At 43.6% G+C, this 17,972-nt stretch overlaps 2 protein-coding genes across 2 annotated transcripts; one reads left to right on the top strand and one right to left on the bottom strand.

Moving 5' to 3' along the window:
* Positions 1 to 35: 35 nt before the first annotated feature.
* On the bottom strand, positions 36 to 2,747 carry LOC146496439 (protein FAM181A-like). The gene is made up of 2 exons (XM_085142801.1): positions 1,206 to 2,747; positions 36 to 1,115 (listed from the first exon to the last, which is right to left on the bottom strand). The coding sequence occupies exon 2, from the start codon at positions 1,058 to 1,060 to the stop codon at positions 287 to 289; it is 774 nt and encodes a 257-aa protein (XP_084998927.1). The 5' UTR covers positions 1,061 to 1,115; positions 1,206 to 2,747; the 3' UTR covers positions 36 to 286.
* Positions 2,748 to 5,139: 2,392 nt separating this feature from the next.
* Positions 5,140 to 16,354, top strand: prima1 (proline rich membrane anchor 1). The gene is given in 6 exon segments (XM_085142807.1): positions 5,140 to 6,381; positions 7,228 to 7,329; positions 7,331 to 7,345; positions 7,347 to 7,371; positions 9,767 to 9,899; positions 16,021 to 16,354. Coding segments are annotated over 6 exon segments (657 nt in total). The 5' UTR covers positions 5,140 to 6,099; the 3' UTR covers positions 16,121 to 16,354.
* Positions 16,355 to 17,972: the final 1,618 nt, after the last annotated feature.

The following is a 17,972-nucleotide window of genomic DNA, read 5'->3' as shown; positions in this document are numbered from 1 at the left end:
TCATTCTATGACTTTTTTGACTTAAAAAAAGAACAATCATCCTCTGTAGACACCTAAAAGTAGAAACCTTTTTACCTTACTGTCAATTTTCAGGCATAAGACTGGCATGAAAGTGAAGATGATGAAATTATTCAGTGCAATTTAGTCCTTTAGGTTTAAAAGACAAAAATAGATGAAGCATTTCAATAAGTGCTGGAGGAAGTATCTCGATGCTGAAAGAGAAACGCTGAAAGTCATTAGTCCTATTTACACGCGTTTTGTGTGATGGGTTCATTTAGTGAGTTAATTAAATGAATCCAAACACACTGAAGATTGGAGACTGAGCTGTGGGCTTGGTCGGTATGGGTTTGACAACAACGTGCGTGTGAATTTTCTGTCCATAAGGATGCTCGGATCTCTCCGTCTCAGTCCCTGCTGCTTTGCTCCACAATCCCAGGGGCGGATGAGGGACAAAAATGTGATTGTGAAGGATCTGGTGTCCGTGGTACTGGAAAGGGCAACAGCCGCACACACTCACGCAGTGGTGAGAGGTCACGTCCAGTTTCAGCGTCTCTTTATCCGCCGAGCTGCGCCGGCTGTACGCAGATATTGCGGCCTTTGCATCATCGTCATAACTTCGTTTCCTCTTTTCATTCTCAGTTCCCTCCGATGTGCCTGCATGGCTCCTTTTCATTCCTAAATATGAGTGCTCCCTCTTGGTTGGGGTCAACTTAGGTTCCTCCCAAAATGAGGCCGGTAGCTGGCGTTTCCTCATAGGCACCTGCTCCACAGAGCCCCCCAGTTGATCCACATCCTGCGCACCAGAGCTGGCCTTTTCTGCCACACTCTGATGGACAGACCCCATCGGTTTGGCGCACCTATACTCCGCAGACCTGTGTGTGTGGCATCTTGGGACTCTGGAGTATTTTTGAGAGAAGCGCTTCAGTTGTTTCTGGAGATATTTCCGGTGATCCACGGAGCGCCTGCACGGAGCGGACTTATCTAGGGCCGCCTTGATGTCGCTGGATGCCAAATTTACAAAATTTAGTAAAGTTTTGACCTCACTGTCTGCATTTGCCATATTGTATCGAGGGTTTGTTCAATCCATGTTAAAATAAGCAATCCACCGTCAGGATCTAAAGAGAAATGAGAAACACACGAGTCACGCAATCAAGCCTCAAATGAGCGGGATGCTGGATATTAGAGATTAGTAACCTTTTACTCACCACTGCTGGATCAGTCCGGATTCTCTCAGTCTAACCTCAGACTTCTCCCAGGCTGCAATATAGGAGCACTTCAACAAGTTGAATGAATATAAACTCCTTGTAGTTATGGTGCTTCCCTTGAACCAATCAGCGACCCCAGGCCTCTTACAATGCACCCCAATCAGCCTCCAAGCGCCCTGGTATCAAATTCTTCACCATCGCAAATTGTTGTCATGGAGATCTGGAGGGGGAAAGCCGCTGAGGGGATGCAATATTTCTCCTACAAGATGATTTCTGCTCCGAAAATGGTAAATGTGCGTTTAAAAAACGAGTGCGAATTCTTGTCGAGCATGCGTGCATTATAACCTGACATCAGAGCGGTTAAAGTTGAGTTTCTAACACATAAGCCCGTTATTCCCTCCCCAAGAGTGATGTCAGCTGTAGGATTTGGTGAGGGGTGGTGGGATCTGAAGAGTGCATAACCATGGAAAGGGTCTTGAAGGCTCAAGAATCTTGTCTTTCTGTTTGCCCCCTCAATCGAGCGACACAAAGGCTGAATTACTCATTCAAACCTCGCGGGACAAAGGGAAAGGAGCTGGATAGCACTCCTGCATTTGTAGTCAAACATTTAGAGACTTAAATCGAGTCGTCATGAAGGAGAAAGAGTCGGACAAAGCCCATAGAATTGCCATCAGCAAACATTTTCCTGTGTCATATTATGGGGTCTCCATGGCTCCCTCTGGCCCGCGGACAATAGCACAAGTTTGCACACTCGAATACTGTCACCCTGCCAACGGCAACAAGGGCCCAAAACAGGACAATCCCCAGAGAAAGCATGGGCTCGGCGGGGAAGGTTGCAATAGAGGAGGGAAATGGGACTTGTGAAATGCTAATTGAGCTTCATCCCCTTATTGAAGTGGAAAAAGAGTACCTATCGTTCCACTGAACCGCGGCAGCAGTGGAATGAGATGTGAGGGAACTGTTTGTCTGGTAACACCTCATGCCTCAAATCCCGACACAGTCCTATGCTGTGGAGCCAGGAGAGAATTTTTTTTAACTATCCGCAGTCTATATCGAGGCTACAGACCGTTTACTCGGTTAGCTGCGGGCCACATGATTAATTGCCTCATTCACTTAGTTTGGGGTTGTGTGAGGAGAGCCCTGCTGCAGGTCTATCTTTTTAACGGCGCATCCCTCTTGTTCTGAAGAGGCAGTGGGACTCTATTGTCCTCGTCTCTTCTTCCTCCCTTCACCTCTCTGTTCAGCTGAAAAGGCCAATTAACAATGCGGTCCCCCCTCCCCATGGCCTGTCACCCCACTCCTGTGCTTTTGAAGTGAGGAAGAATGAGAAAGAGAAAGAGGAAGCATAGTGCCATCCATACATACTGGGTGGTGGCTAAATTTATTTATTTATTTATTATTTACAGAAGTTCTGAGTGGGAGGAAAACGAACCTCTTGGCACATTTTTGTTCACTTTATACAGTTTATACGGGTGCAAAAGGTGTGGCATCAGTGGGTCTGCTGTCCATCATAGAAAAACAGAAACAAAGAGGTCATTTTAACTCCTGCCAAAGATATACACCTAATTTGTATGTATTTGCTGCGCATGCAAACAAACCCAGAAAAAAACCTGCAGCCAAGACGTGTTATGTGCCTCTGTAACAAACTACAGAGCCATCATCATCTTTGCCATTTTTGCCTAAACCCAATAAGAAGAAGCCCAGAGCTCTAATACGTCTGTAATCTTGCTACCTCCATTGTGGAAGCTGCCCATCCCACATCCATTAGTGAAACTTATGGTAAGTACCTTACCTCTTGTCTTTGCTCAAAAATAACTACAATAAGATGACACTGTTTGATCTGCAAGGGAGAAGAAAGTGTAAAAGCAGCACAAAGCAAAGATCAGGCACAGAGACGGGGACATTAAAAATAAAACTGTACCCATACACAGCAGGATTTGCAAAATCATAAAGATTAAATTTTTCTTTAACAGGGAATAGGAGTTACAGCCAAATGTAGAAGTACCAGTAGATACGGTCATTCATGTCCATGTGTGTGTCTAGAAATCTAGAAGCTTTTTCTTTATAAGATGTATCTATTTTCCCTTACTAAAGAGTTAAGAAAAAGCCACGTGCAGATGTAAAAGAAGGAGTACACTGAAAAATACTGTCCAATAAGTCATCAACTGTATTCTGATATTCCTCAGAATGTATTTATCTTAAACATCATTCCAGTGGTATTTGAGTTGTTTTATCACAGTACAAGCTAATTTAAATAACAAACCCAAGCTTAATATCTCCACCAGCTCCAATAATAATGTGTCAATAAGCAACATAACCTCTGTTTAAAGTCATGTGTTGCCAGGTTTTTCCACTAGATGGCAATCTACCTTCACTATGATGCAGCCCAGCATGAATACAGCACACATCTAACGTTATACCTGCACACTGATATAACACAAGGACAAGTAATACAAGAAAACTACGAAGAATACAAATAAAACCCGTTTAAGCTTATTTGATATAAACGTTTTCCTTCAATGACAGAGGGCTTGTGATTTTTGTATTCTTATTTTTTCTTGTTCTGATAAAAAACATTATGTTGGGGTGCTCTTTGTTTAATACAGAGAGGCAGATTAAGTATCTTGGCAGGATGATAAGGCTGGAAGACCACAGTAATTACATAGAGAGGTTTTCTTATCTGAGTTTTAAAGGCTTATGATGTATGTTGTGGCAAATTGCTGCTTGTTGGAATGAGGTGAGGTAGCAGGAAGGAAACAGGAGGATGTAGTGCTTTTCTCTTGTCAGATAATCAATATTGGGACAGACTGTACGGGAGATGGATGGACTGAACTGCTAGGCAGACCATATGCCAAATACAGGCTTGTTTTATCCTCCAAAAACTCTGAAAAATCTCTGCACTGCACTGCATTTTCAAATACAGCCTGACAGCAGCTATGGATTTTCCACTCTAAAAGTAATTCACGGCCCTTTGCATGAGCTCACTTCTTTATTGCCCGTGAAGAGCTTTTTTCATAGGCACGACATGTGATAAATGCTCGGCTGCAACAACAAGGCTTTAAGGCTAGATGCTGAATCCACTGATCTTAATCCAAAGTTGTTTAAATACTCGGCTTAGATGTTATTTGGTATGAACAGGCTTTGACACAATTGGCTGTCACTTCTGTTATTTTAAACTGCAGGCAGTTCTTCCAAGCAAAAGACAAGTCACATGGGCGCCACGGTAGATTGGAGATTTATGAAACATAAATTAGCTATGCAAATCACACATAGGCCGGGAGGCAGGTTTGTGCACTGCACGAGCAAAGAAAGTGTCCTGCAAAATTGACACATCAGGTTCAAACATGTTCTTAGCGAGCTCTTAGCAAGACAGTAGTGGGCTTCAGAGGTGATTTTTAAAGAGTTGCAAAGATCTCTTGAGATTGCAAGAAGATGTGTGGGGATTATTCAAGTACTACAAAATGGTTTGTCACATAATGAGGTCTTTAAAATGTGAGACATACCTCCTTTAAACTAGCTGAAAATCCTGAGGGGTGAGAGGTTTGACCAGGCTACAGTTCATTACATCATCTTCAGCTCTGAAACTCTGATCAAGTAGGTAATGCATCAGCACTAGAGAACCAGCTGATCAACTAAATCATTTAATGTGGTTAAAAATGTATTAGCTCTGGCTCCCTAGTGACACCAGAAGAACACTTGGATTTATTCCTGTCCTGTCAATCAGCTGTTACCACAAGTGAATGTCACGTTGGCTTTCTAGTACCGACTGAGGGCTCTGAGGTAATTTCTATAACTGTCCCTAGTGAAGACCACCAACAATATTATGCAACTGAGCTCTTAAAAACTACCCACCTGCATAGTCTGATTCTCTGCACTCTGCCCCGCAGCATCACCTCTTATAAACGACATCAGTGTGGGTCAAGGTGTTGTGATGACAGCAATAATAACCAAGAAGAAACTAATGTTTACAATAAGCCCATTCGTATTTTTGAAACTGTTATAATTGATCGGGTTGTTGAGCACTAGCAGTAAATTGCCAGGTTACATCAGTATTGTTTATCTCAGCCTACTTTGGGACACTGGACCAGAGAGTGTTCTCGCAGGCACACAGCACATCAAACACGGGCATGGCAGTGTTTTCAGTCGGTAGGCGTCTTGCACTCTCTCTCCTAGCTTTCCACTTGACTTTAATTGCTCTAGTACGCGTCATCTTTACAGACTCGCCTCCACGCATTGTGGGCTATACTTTCTGCCTGGGCCATTATTTTTTATTTTTTTATTTTATTTTTTTAAAAAAAGGGAAAAAAATCAAACACAGACATAAACAAGCAAACAAAGCAAAACAACAAAGCCCAGCTGACAATTACCGACGCCTTCACAACCACATGCCCTTCCCTCTTTGATTTTTGGGGGGACTTTTTAAGAAGCGGAAGGCGAATTTGTTTGAGCACACGTTGTCAGGATGAGCTGATGTGAGCGCTGCATCAAGTGCGCGGTGGTGATGCTCCCGTATAAAACAGCCCGCCGTATTTTGGCACAGAGGAGGATGCATCACTTTAACCCTCGGCTCTGCCCTCCGGACTCGCCCCATACAGTGCTCAGCTTAGATAAGTTGAGAGGGGATGTGTGATGCCATTGCAAGGAATCCTACCACTCGATATTCCCGAGGATCTCTCTCGGTTCGTTTTTTCCTTCAACTTCGATGGCTTGAGTGGTCCATTTGCGCTCATGCTTGCAGCCGAGGAGGGATGTAAGGTACGGGCATCTACCGCCCTCACATTGCACGGAGTAGCGGCGTGATTCAGGTCGCTATCTGAGTGCCAGAAAGCAAAAAACTACTTTCGAGATGTGAATTATCGAGATTTGCCACTCATTCCACCGGCTCGCCTGTCCTATGCTATCGACAACGGGATTTCAAGAGGAAAATGATTGTGGCATAAACTATTTCTGGAGACGCCTGTCACAGATATCGCCGCTGAACTGGATAGGGTGGATGGTTATTTCCCAAACAGTTCAGCCTATTGTATACTGCATTCATTTGTTGGAAACGCTGCCTAGTATCTTCGAGAACAGCGCAAGAGGAATGCTGTGCCAAGATCTAATGCCATTTACTTTAAGTTTTTGGCCTTTTTTCTTCGGTCATTGCCTTCTCTCACTGTTGTTACTCTCGTGCCAGGTAAGGATCACGTTCAGGCGCGCCACTTGACAATTTACGCATGAGAAGAGGTTACACTGATGTAACTTGAGTTTCATTTACTGATGGACTATGGATAAGAGCTGTGGAGCTAATAACCTTTTCCAAGTAACTTGTGTGCTCTTTAAGATGCATTGCCATATAACACCAGCTTACACTTGGTGGGATCACCGCTCCAGAGCACACCTGTGTTGAGGGAATGCTGGCAGGCAGGCGTGTATAGTGAGTTTGCAGCAGGTCATAAGAAATGCAGCTATGCCCAGGTACACACAGAGGCACTCTGCTTTTTTGTTGTGGGAACACGGAGTAACCAACTGTGTTTATATGATAACAACATTCAGTTATCCCACCAGGATCCCTGCAGCAGGCATATGTTAGTGATGAGTATTCTAACCTCTGCCCCATGCTGCTGCCTACAGATAGTGGTGAGCAGTTGTTCACGCGCACGCAGTATTGCCAGGGTTCATGTGTAATGTGATCTGCTTGAGTTTCCAAGTCCACCCACGCACACTCCTCGGGGCAGCCTGCTGCCCACTCTGTTGGTGGGTGGTTTCTTACAGGGAGCGGGCTGTAGCCATATATGTGATACTATTTTACATGTACTACATACACAGTAGCCCCAGTGACAACAACACTGGAGCTGCGATATGAAAAGAATGCTGAGAGGATATCCACAGTGCTACAAACTAAGAGGCTGCTGAGTATTCAAGCATCTCCATTTGTGCTGCACAGTGTTGTGCTGATGGTACTTCTGAGTAATGCACTAAGGGACACAGCCTCAGTCCTTTCAATCTCTCTCCCTCTGTCTCTTTTTTCTCTCACCATAAGGGAGAGCTCCAGAGGTCATGCTCACGGACTGTGGCGGAGAAAGTTAGTGAACAGTGCCAGCTGGCATGCCACTGTAGAAGATACCCTCCACTTCCACCGCCGCCCGCCTCCACCGCCGCCCCCCGCGGCTACTGGGCACCACAGGTAATGGCTTCCAGCTCACCCTCCAACCTTTCACAGCTGTCTCCCTTCAAGTCCGTCTCAGTCTGTTTGCTCTCAGCCCACAGTTGGATCTTGTTCCTAGCCAGGCGCAGGTGTCGGGCAAGTGGCTAGTCTGAAGAAACTGTTTTGACGTGAAGTGTTTCCATTTATGTACACAGGGAAAATGCACCATTCAACCAGTTGAGATTAACGTGTGAGTGCTCGTGCACGGGTTGTATATTTTGCACTCTTGTGTTTGTTGCGTGTGTTAGAGCCAGCAGGATGTTGACAGCTGAACACAAGACTATATAATACTGGGTCTGACCCTGGGGAGTACCCGGCTGCCTGTGAAATCTATGCCTGCTGGGCTGCCAAGCTCAGTGGTTCAGTGGTAGGGTTTCCCCCTGGAGAACCCCTGATTAAAAGACAGATGAGTTAATTAAATTAGCTATAATTTGTTAGAGATAAGAGGCTAATGATCCAGCCCAGTAGTTCCAGCTTTGTTTTGAAGTCGAGCTGGCGGCAGTGTGCGTGCGTGTTAGTGCTCATACACAACAAGCTTGGATATCTGTGTCGCTCCAGCGCCTGTTGTGGCAGCGCTCCCCTTCACCTTCCTCTTTCGTCTCCCTCTGAGGTGCTAAATCTATTGAGCAAAAGGCAAACATATTTAACAGGCCTGCTTGCTGAAAGTTGATATGATTTGTATTTCATCTCAGGCACCTTAATGAACAGTGCTGAAATATGGGGCAGGTGTTTTGCTGATGATGCAGCTATTACTGTGATTCTTTAGAATCACTCATCCTGAGCCCTTCGTATTACAAGGAGGGGGGGATACTTAATCACGAAGGAGTGGAAGGACTTTAATCAATCAGCCTCAATGTGTTCTTTTCCTGTCTGGTCAATGCAAATGGACATCCTTTTTCCCCTGACTCACCATGTGAGTTTACCTACAAATCGAGAGTTAGAGACCTTCTGTGATTGTTGTCAAGGTGCACTGCATTGAATCCTGCCACAACCATCTGACTGCACTGAAGGTGGGCCTTCGGCCAATACAAGGTCAGTTCCTCTTGAGTGCTGCCTCCACAAGATCTGATCCCTCCAACTACAACCAAATTAAAAAAGAGCAATATGTATGTTAATAAGATAAGCGGATCAATCTTCATTTCTTTTTATCTTTGCACACATATGTTTGCAGTGGGTGGAGACACTATTAATATTTGATTCAAAGGGAGTTTTTTTTTGTCATCAGATTTTTCATGCATAATTATCTAAATATTCATTCAGCAGCCCAATTTGCAGAGCACTTTGAGCTGAAAATGTGCTTTAAACTGTCATCTTTAAAATCCAATGAATATGCACAGCTAACATGAAAACTGGGACAATGGCCCGGACCACATCTATCAGATAAAAGTCTAATAAAACTGAGGAAAAATTGGCACAGTTAAAGAAGTGTCTGCGTGCTAAAAATGGTATCTGAATGGTCCCTTGATAGGACTGTGCTCTATCACAATAAAGTAGATCCTTACCACTGACTGAATTAAATCCTACAGCCGTTGACAAAACGAAGGATTAAAATGGAAGTTTGGCTGAGAGGGGCTTTTAAATTCACAGTGACTTATGATGTGGTGTGCTGTACCAGGGAGAGCCATACCTTTTTATTTGCTGTGTAGAAATGTGCTGTGTTGGAAAAATAGTCTTCAGCATTACTCAGGAGTATTTGTTGCTATGGTGTAAGCCCATTCGTCTCATTCATAACTAAAATCCTCTACATGCAGGAGGAGCTTGTTATTTTATGTAGCGAACAGGGTATTTTCTCCTTGAATGATAGGTAGACATGCTCATGACAAACCTGATTTAAAGACGGTGGGAGAGCACAGGATGCTGCAAAACAAGGCGAGAGAAATTCTGCAATACAGATACGAAGATGCTGATGCACACAATGTTATACAACATTCCTGGTGAGTGATCTTACTCCACGAATCTAATGTGGAAAGAGCAGGAGGTTCCTGCAACAGTAATTGGTGTGGACAAGAGTGCTGGTGTAGGGAAGGCTGACAGGACCTTAAATGATTCATGGTGTCGGGTTGGATATCTTTGAACGTTGCACCTAAGACCTAAAGAACGGGTGAGGACACGAATGCATCCCAGCACAAAAAGAGCAGAGGAGAGAAATCGTCTTGTTTCTCTTTCACTATTGTGTTGTTTAAAAGTTAAGCCACTTACTAAGGATCAAAATGCAAAACACAAGTCAAGTTGTGGCTTAAGTGTAAATATAATTAATGCATTTTTCATAATGCGCTTACCTTTTTTAATGATGTGTTTTAATGTATTGTGTTTATTGTCTTCTTCTGTATCTACACCTCTCTCTCCTTGCTGCCCCTTTCACTCTGTTTCTAAGTGGAAAAGCCCAAGGTGCAATTGTGGAGGCCGTGGTGGATGGAGATGGACATCGTAGTTCTCGGAACGGTGGGCTGTGCCTCACTTATCTTCCTCCTCTCAGCTATCATCATCTGCTACAAAGCTATCAAGAGGTAAGAAGCCACCCTAACATGTTTAATTCTGTTTGTTTAACATTGTAATTAAAACCTCACATATTTCCAAATTATTTTAAAATAAGGACTAACTGAAGTAGAAGTCAGTCACAGATTGAGGCAGGCGGGTAAATAGACATGTGGGGGTCTCTAATAAGTGTCCTGCCTTTTTGTTAGAGTTATGCCATTGCCCCCCTAGGTCATACTGAGGTCAGAGGTTAGGTGGGTTGTAAATATCCACTACATTGAGTCAAGCAGAAATATCCTATATGCTGAATTCATTTGCTGAAGTGCAAAATGACATAACAATGCTTTATTGATTTTAATTCCCATAAAAGTCTGAAGCATCCTAGAATGGCAGCTGGATTCATAAATGTGAAAGCAAGAGCCAAGCAAAGGAATCCCAACACACTGCTGTTGCAGCATTTTCCACATTTGGCTTATTAGAAGAAAAAAAAAGTCTGTGTGAGGTTTTTACTCTGCGGCACAACCAGACCCCAATTCTCTTGATGCCGTTCAGGCAGCACGGTATCACACGTGCACTCCGACGTTCCCTTAATGTTCGCAGATATTTCAAAAACAGTCACATCTGAATCGTGCCAGGTTTGTAAAGGATACTTGCATGCACCCATCCATAAACACACAATATCTTTACACGCACTCATTCATCATCTTGGCGTGTTTCACAGTCCACAACTAACCACGTGAGAACGCCATGTGTGCAGAATTAGGCATTAAATCAAGAAGCTACTTCTATGTTTTATGCATATGTATTTAAAAAGATCTAGTATCCTACCTTCTTATATTTATGGGACTATATTAAGCCTGCATGCCAGATATGGCTTTCTTCAGCAGAACTCTATTTCGCCTTTCTTTAAACAACAAATAGGCAAAGTCAGGCAGCGGAAGTAATGGGCGGTTGGCTCAGGAATTCATTATGGCAATTCTCCAGCCCCCTGTGTAGCCAAGGGGCACCTTTTTTAATGCAGCAGTGGTAGGAAAGTGTTGTTGCAATATGGGCTCTAGCCCCAAACCCAAGTCATTATTTATGAATTAATTTGCGCAGTCATTCAGTCGCAGGCCACATCTTTTATACATGCAAGCAGGTCGTGTCCTGAAGCTCTGTGGGCTCTAGACTGCAGACTTTGTGCCACGCCAAGCTGCCCTCTACTCAGAATGAGAAGGGAATATACACAGGTCCAGACTAGGCTCATTAGACATTCATTAGTCAAAGCCAGTAGCAGAGCGGTCCAGGGAAAGATGTGACTGCTTTAGCATTTGTCTTGGATTCTCTAATCATCCATCGTTCCAGAGGGGAAAGGAGAGGAAACAACACAGCCAAAAAGGACAGATAAAGTGTTGTCTACCAAAGCAAGCAAAGGCAGTAATTCAGCATCTCAGTCAATAACAGTGTGAAAAAGGGTTTGTCAGTGAGAAAAACACAGCCCGGTTATATATAGCCCTCCCAGCTCAGTGCTCCGGGCTTTCCCAATGAAAATCAGCTGGACGAGGGCCAAGGCCCAAGCATTACAGACAGTGGAAGAGCGAGCACTGCAGGTCCCAGCCCTCCTGGCCTTTTGTTATTTTTTGTAATCTTTGCTTGCCAGTCATCTGTCAGAAGCAAGCGGGACTGAAAAGGAGAGAAAAAAAGAACACTTCCACACAATCCTATTCAGAGTCCACAGCACCAGAGAGGCTGGTGTGCAAGCACAGAGAGGAGGATTCAGGCACACGCTGCTTTTCAGTGTTGCTGTACCATCCAAAGCAAAAGAGATGATACTGCAGTCCAGGCTGTCAGCCATCCAAGGCGCCAAAACAAATAAAACTCAGACCAACTGACTAATGAAGCTAGATGCTTTTCCCAATCACTTACCGCTCAGGGAGGCTTGTTCAAAGACGGATAATGCATCCCAGCTGGTCCTTTTCAAGGGTAACACAGAACATCCAAAATACTCAAAAAAACGAAATGGAAAATGCTACAATATTTGCTCACACATCATTAATCTCCTTTGTTTTATTTTTTGAAATCGCTAAACCGGCACTATCAAAACCGGTGACAGTCTTTTACAGTCTGTTTTGTAATGCGTTTGCTTTGAACCATACCATGTTACTCTAATTTCCAGATGGCTGGAGTAATTGTAAACAGCCCAACGCATGTCCTAATTTCACCATCATACATTCCCCAAACTTCAAACAGCAATGTGCGCTGTGATTGCACAGCTTTGATATGAAATATTCATCTAACCTGTGAAGTGTTGTGTTGCCACCTGCCACGTGTCAACAGCATGGCATCTATTATTGAAGGCCCGGGCAGAGGTCGGCTTGAGGCCCCAGTGCTCTGCCCTGTGTGGTGGCCCAAAGCGACATGGTCAGTCAGTGCGGAGATTACATCCTGAGAAAAATAAACAGGCTTCCAGGAATCTGTAGCTCACCGGTGTCAAAATGCACAGAGATCCTATCTTGTTCACTTACTTGCTAAATCTCATGTGGAATCATCGAGACATGCCAGACTTCTGTTAATTGCTTTTTCATCCGTTTTCAACACTATTCATTTGTGACTTAGAATAAAACTCCTTTTTATCTTAAATTTAACTGGCTGCACCAAATATGATGAGGGACATTAAAAAAGTTCTGTGATTCCACCCATAAAGAGCAAAACACGTCACTGATTAAAATCATAGCAGCAGTCCGCTTTAGAGCCATCTCTGCTCTGGACTACTTCCAGTGCTAATTTTAAATGGCTCCTGTTCCGTCCACTTGCACATATGCATCTGCAATGCGTTCTGGATCTCCTCCACTGTGTGGAGCCTTTCAACTTCAACTGCATTTTGTGGAAGAGGACAAAGCAAGGCAGGTGGTGAGCGAACATTGTGTTGATGTGGCTAAAAGCTACAATGTGAGTGTAGAAGGTTCAAAGTTTCCCTGCAGTTTCTCAGAACATCACAGTACAGTCTCCACCTCCAGAGTCTGACCCTGGTGGATGAATTCATAGTGAAACTTTAAAACATGAGCACGCTACTCACACGATGGCCCTCCTCCAAGGAGGGCACTGCTGGAGACTCAGTTCCCGTTACTACTGTTGATATTTAACGTGAAGGAGGAGGTTTGAGGTCTAAGCTGAAACAGGCTCATATATTAAACAGGTAAGAACAGAGCTTCCAGGAAGAGCACACACACACACACACACATGCACACAAACTCACATAAATGAAATGAATGAAAACTGTTCATCATAAATTTGTGTTCAGTGTTTTTCCAAATGATACTTCAGTCAACCAGTGATAAGCGGACATCCCAGCCACAGTCACTGACTTATTAAAAAAACCTACAATATAAAACTATCAGTCTTACTACAGAAGTAAGAGTAGGAATACCATCAGATATTCCTACATAAAAATGTGGCAACATCCGTGGATAAGTGTGGACATTGTTTTATTGCACCGTCATCAAAACTGGTTTATCTTTTTGTTTTGTCATGTCTTACAGCAACATCCATATCACCCTTTGTTTATGTAGTTTCACCTGTTGCTGTAGGAACCAAAGGGAAAAAATCTTACTTTGTCCCAACACCCACAGGTCTGTTTAACTCTTATCATAGTTTTCTGTAACCGGACTCCAGAAATGTTTGAAGCTAATGTTGTTATAGAGTCTATGTTGGCTGGACTTTGGGAGATTCCTCCTCCATCCTCCCTGTGGGACAGATATAATTGTGTCTAGCATATTGTTTTGTGTGAGTAACTGTTGCTGTTTTTGTACATTCTCCCTCAGGCGACAGCAGTGATTAATAGATTAATACAGACCTGTAAAACTGGTATATCCCAAATCCCTTCCCTGCAGCAGTGGGGACCACCGCCCCCTCCCCACATCAGAGTGTTTCCGCCCCGGGGCTGAACAGTTTCTTTTCTCAGGCTTTCCCCTGGTCTCACAGGGATACAGCAAGCAGCATCTGCTCTACATGGCCAGCATGTGTCCCAGTTGTGTTCACCCAAATGACCCCTCCCAGGTGACACTGGAGTCCCACAGGAAGTCTTAGTCATACTGTTGTGTTTTGTTTAAAAGTTGTTTTTTTTTCTGGAAAGTATAATGTTCGCACATAATGTTGATCAGCTTCTGCATGGCCCTCCAAAGTATCTACACAGAAATTCCCAATCACTTTTCAGGTATAAAAGCTCAGTTAAAAGTCAGTAAAATCTCCCTCCCTTCTTCTTATTAACACACACATCCTCATAATAATCAACCTGAGCTAGTCTGACTCAATGAGGGCACTATATTAAAAGTTCTCTATAAAATACATGTTGTGAACTCACAAATTTTAAACTAGTGGAAGAGACACAGTATGATAAAGTCATCCTGTTAGAGTAGTTAAAAATGTGAGGTGAGGGATTCTCAAAGACTTTCATATTTACACCCTATTGTAGTTTTTGTTTCTTTGAATGGAAACCCTTTAAAATGTTTGAAGATCCTAGTCATAGTGACTTTGCAGATCAGAGTAACTTGTGTAAAAACTGGACGGAGTCATGCCGAGCAGGGCTAATGCCGGCGAGCACGGGAGGCAGATGGGTCGAGGTTAAGCTCTGCGCTGAAGTGACAGCTGAAAAACAGCCGAGACGGGAGCATTTTTCAAAATCTGACAGCGGCAAGACGGTTGTTTAACAGGTGTGGCAAAAATGTGATCGGTCAAAGTGCGTGGGAGCATCCCAAAGAGACAGCTGACAGACTGAGATGACAGCACAAGAATTATAAATATTGAGTGGTGCAAAATAAAAAAAAAAACCCTGGCAGATCATTTTTCATACTGACACCTCACCAAGAAGGAATCATATAAATATTGCTAGTATTACAGAAAAATATCCTTAAGGCATATTGAAAGACTTGGTGTGATAATGATTCAGCAAAATCCTGTGCACGGAGGGAAAGAAATGCTATCAGGTGTATTAGACCTCCAAGTAATGTTAACTTTTTAATGAGATCTTGTCAGAGGTCTGGATTCATTACTGGTTGCGTTTTAAGTCTCTGGATATGATAACACCATTAAAACCATATCTCCGTAAATTTCCAATACACGATGCCATCAGTCTTAAGAAACGGTGTGTTTTATTATTCATGAGTTCAACTTTCACACATTGTTGTTTTTAAAATGTTCCATAGTCCTTTTAAAAGTACCCTCTTCAGTTCTCAACAAGAAGCTAATCCTCACAAGTCACACTGAGTGCTTTCTTCTTGCAGAGCTTTTGTATTGGATTGCATTATGTCATGTATGAGCTCATTTCACCCTGCAAGGACTCCCTGTCTGCACGATTCCTTCCCGGCACGATGCCCGAGAAAGGAAAAAGATTTGTGCTGGACCGGACTGAATGTTTGTTGAAGTTGTGCCGGCCAGCCCAGGCTTTCAGGGGCCAGGAGAGGAGAGGAGGGGAGATATTGAGCTTAATGTAGCTCAAGGGTTCTCAGTGCTAGTGAAGGCACTGTACAGTGTTGAGTGGGACAATGACTGTACTAACTGTATTCAGATCTGTCTCCAAGTTACGTAAACCCGGGCAGGGGAGGGCAGCTGAGGGGGTCGGTGCAGAAGCCACAGTACACTGGACAAATATAATAACCACAAAGGCATCAAGGAGTGCATGAAAAGAACTACATTGAATGATCCTGCTCTTCACAGACCAGTAGCAGCAAGGGGATCATGTGCTGCTGTTTTCTTTTGCACTAGAGCAAAGATTGAGCATTACAGCGCAACCGGTTTTTAAGAAGGAATTTCCCAGGAGGTTGTGTATCGATGTCATTCCCAAGTTGTTTTGACAGCTACACATACTCATTACTTAGAAGAGAAGATTGCATCTCCCAGTCATAGTAGGTAATTGCCTTATGCCATGTGCTGCAATGTATATTTTCCTTCTGTCTCCTTGCAAAATTGACCTTTAAACACTGAGCTTATTAGAAGGGATTGCTGAGAGCAGCATATCCACCCAGAGCAGCTTGAGAAATCAAATCAGTCTGTAGGTCAGCAGTCCACAAACTCTGTTTAATGGCATGGCCTTTAGCTATGGATGAATGTAGTGCCATTTTGCTTTGTTTTTTTTGATCAAGGAATTCATCCTCACTTTGTAAAAATGTCTATTCACAGGAAACCACTCCGAAAAGAAGAGAACGGGACAAGTCGTGGGGAGTATGCCATGAGCATCCGTAACAAGAAGGCCATGGGTACAAACAACACTGTGGTATAGACTGTCCTGGTAAACATGAAGTGACATCACCATTGTCGCTCACCTTATCCTGACTACAACAGTTCCCTCTCACCTTGAATGAATGCGAGTGGGTTTCACCCCAGGTTTTCAGATTGGTAAAACTTCCCTCTTTGCCTGGCACGTTGCCCGGACTGAAGACACCATTCACCTCGAGAAAAGCTAAAAAGATCGACGGGGGGAAAAAAAAATCAAGACAGAAAGGACACAGAGAAAGATCCACAACCCCCCATGGTGTCGAAAGTGGCACAGCAAGCTGAACATTATGCTCTTAGTAACAGCAAGTGTTGCTGACAGGCTGGTTGGCTGCCGGCTGGAGAGGGACTGTCTGCCAGTCTGCTGCAGATCCAGACCTCACGCACTGTTGACATCTGCAATGGAACAACAGACAATACAGCAGCCCTGCAGTCCCACGGGCAGCCAGACAAGACAGCCCATCACAGACAACAAATAACATGCATGCAGTTTTTACAGAGAATGCAACATTTTTTTATATTCCAACCCTCGCACTGTCCATTTTTTTCCCCTCCATTTTTGAGACAGATGCTTTGTGAGAAACACGATGTTGCTGCCGGTCCTGGCTCTGAGATGTGGATTCCTCTGACTATGCAATTTAAAGAAATCCATATAAACAAAGGAGGAGCAGAAACATCAACATGGGACATTCTGGTTATTTCGCCATGCCAAAACAGGCTACAGAAGGCTCAATGTAACATATATATATATATATATTTCAGTCATCCGTGTATTTATTTCCTCTATTTATTTACTTGTCTATCTTTGAATTTATTTTTCTACTTAAAAGGGAAAAACAACAGTCTTGTAAGTTACTCACATCTTTTCAAATCTTGAACATCTTGACAAATTCATCTTATTTCTTGAGAGCTCTGTTTTCTAAGTGAATAATTTATAGATCATATAATTCATTTGTGATGCACCAATGCTTTAAGCCGGCTGTCGGTTTGTTGAGACACTGATGCAGAAAACGCGCTTGCTCTGCAAAGAGTTTTGGTATCAGTTGTTTTGTCTCTGGGTGTTTGATATCCTCTTCTGTTTCCCTGAGACTTCAGCTAAAAAAGTCAGGGGCCTCCATAATGTCCTATGTGATCTTTGTGAATGTGTGTTACCCGAACAATACTCCTGTCCTGCATCACACGCCAGTCCCGACTTTCCGATTTGTTCGCTCAGTGCAAGCACCTCTACAAGTTAAACCTGCTCTCCCTGTCGTCCAGTTAAATCTTGTTGTCCAATGTCCCGTGGTCAGCTGGATGCCTTCCGCCGTGTTTTGTCTGGACGTAACAATCTTCATTTTTCTATCTGTCAAGAAGGGCTTAGCCCATCACTATAGAAACAGGGGACATGAGCCCAGAGCTGACCTTGTGACTGGTGAGAGACAGGAGACTTAGCCAATAGCCAGAGATCAGGTTGCACAGAGGATGGCCTCATCAAGGATGTGTGTGACTCAGTGCTGTCACAGGCATCCTTCTCATCCCTGCTGGAAAAACACAACTGAGCTGAACTGGAGCATCACTCAACGCTGCTCTGTTTTCTTTTCATTGTTTTCTTTAATACACTAAATCTGCGTGTGTCTGTGCGGGCATGCATGTGCGTGTGTATGAGTGTGTGTGTGTGTGTGTGTCTGTCTGTCTGTGAGCGTGCATGCAGATGAGTGTACTCAGTGAGAGTGGGCTGTACTCTGTGGCTGTCAGTTAAGTATAGATATTGGCTAAACTGTGGAAAATAGAGGGGGATTTAAAAAAAAAACACACATACTTGCATTTAAAAATGCACAGGTATTAGCTAACAGTAAACCCCACCATGTACCTATATGAGA

Source organism: Neolamprologus multifasciatus, chromosome 19, assembly GCF_963576455.1.
Source record: "Neolamprologus multifasciatus chromosome 19, fNeoMul1.2, whole genome shotgun sequence".
NCBI classification, from domain to species: domain Eukaryota; kingdom Metazoa; phylum Chordata; class Actinopteri; order Cichliformes; family Cichlidae; genus Neolamprologus; species Neolamprologus multifasciatus.
This window is presented reverse-complemented; position numbering and strand designations above follow the sequence as displayed.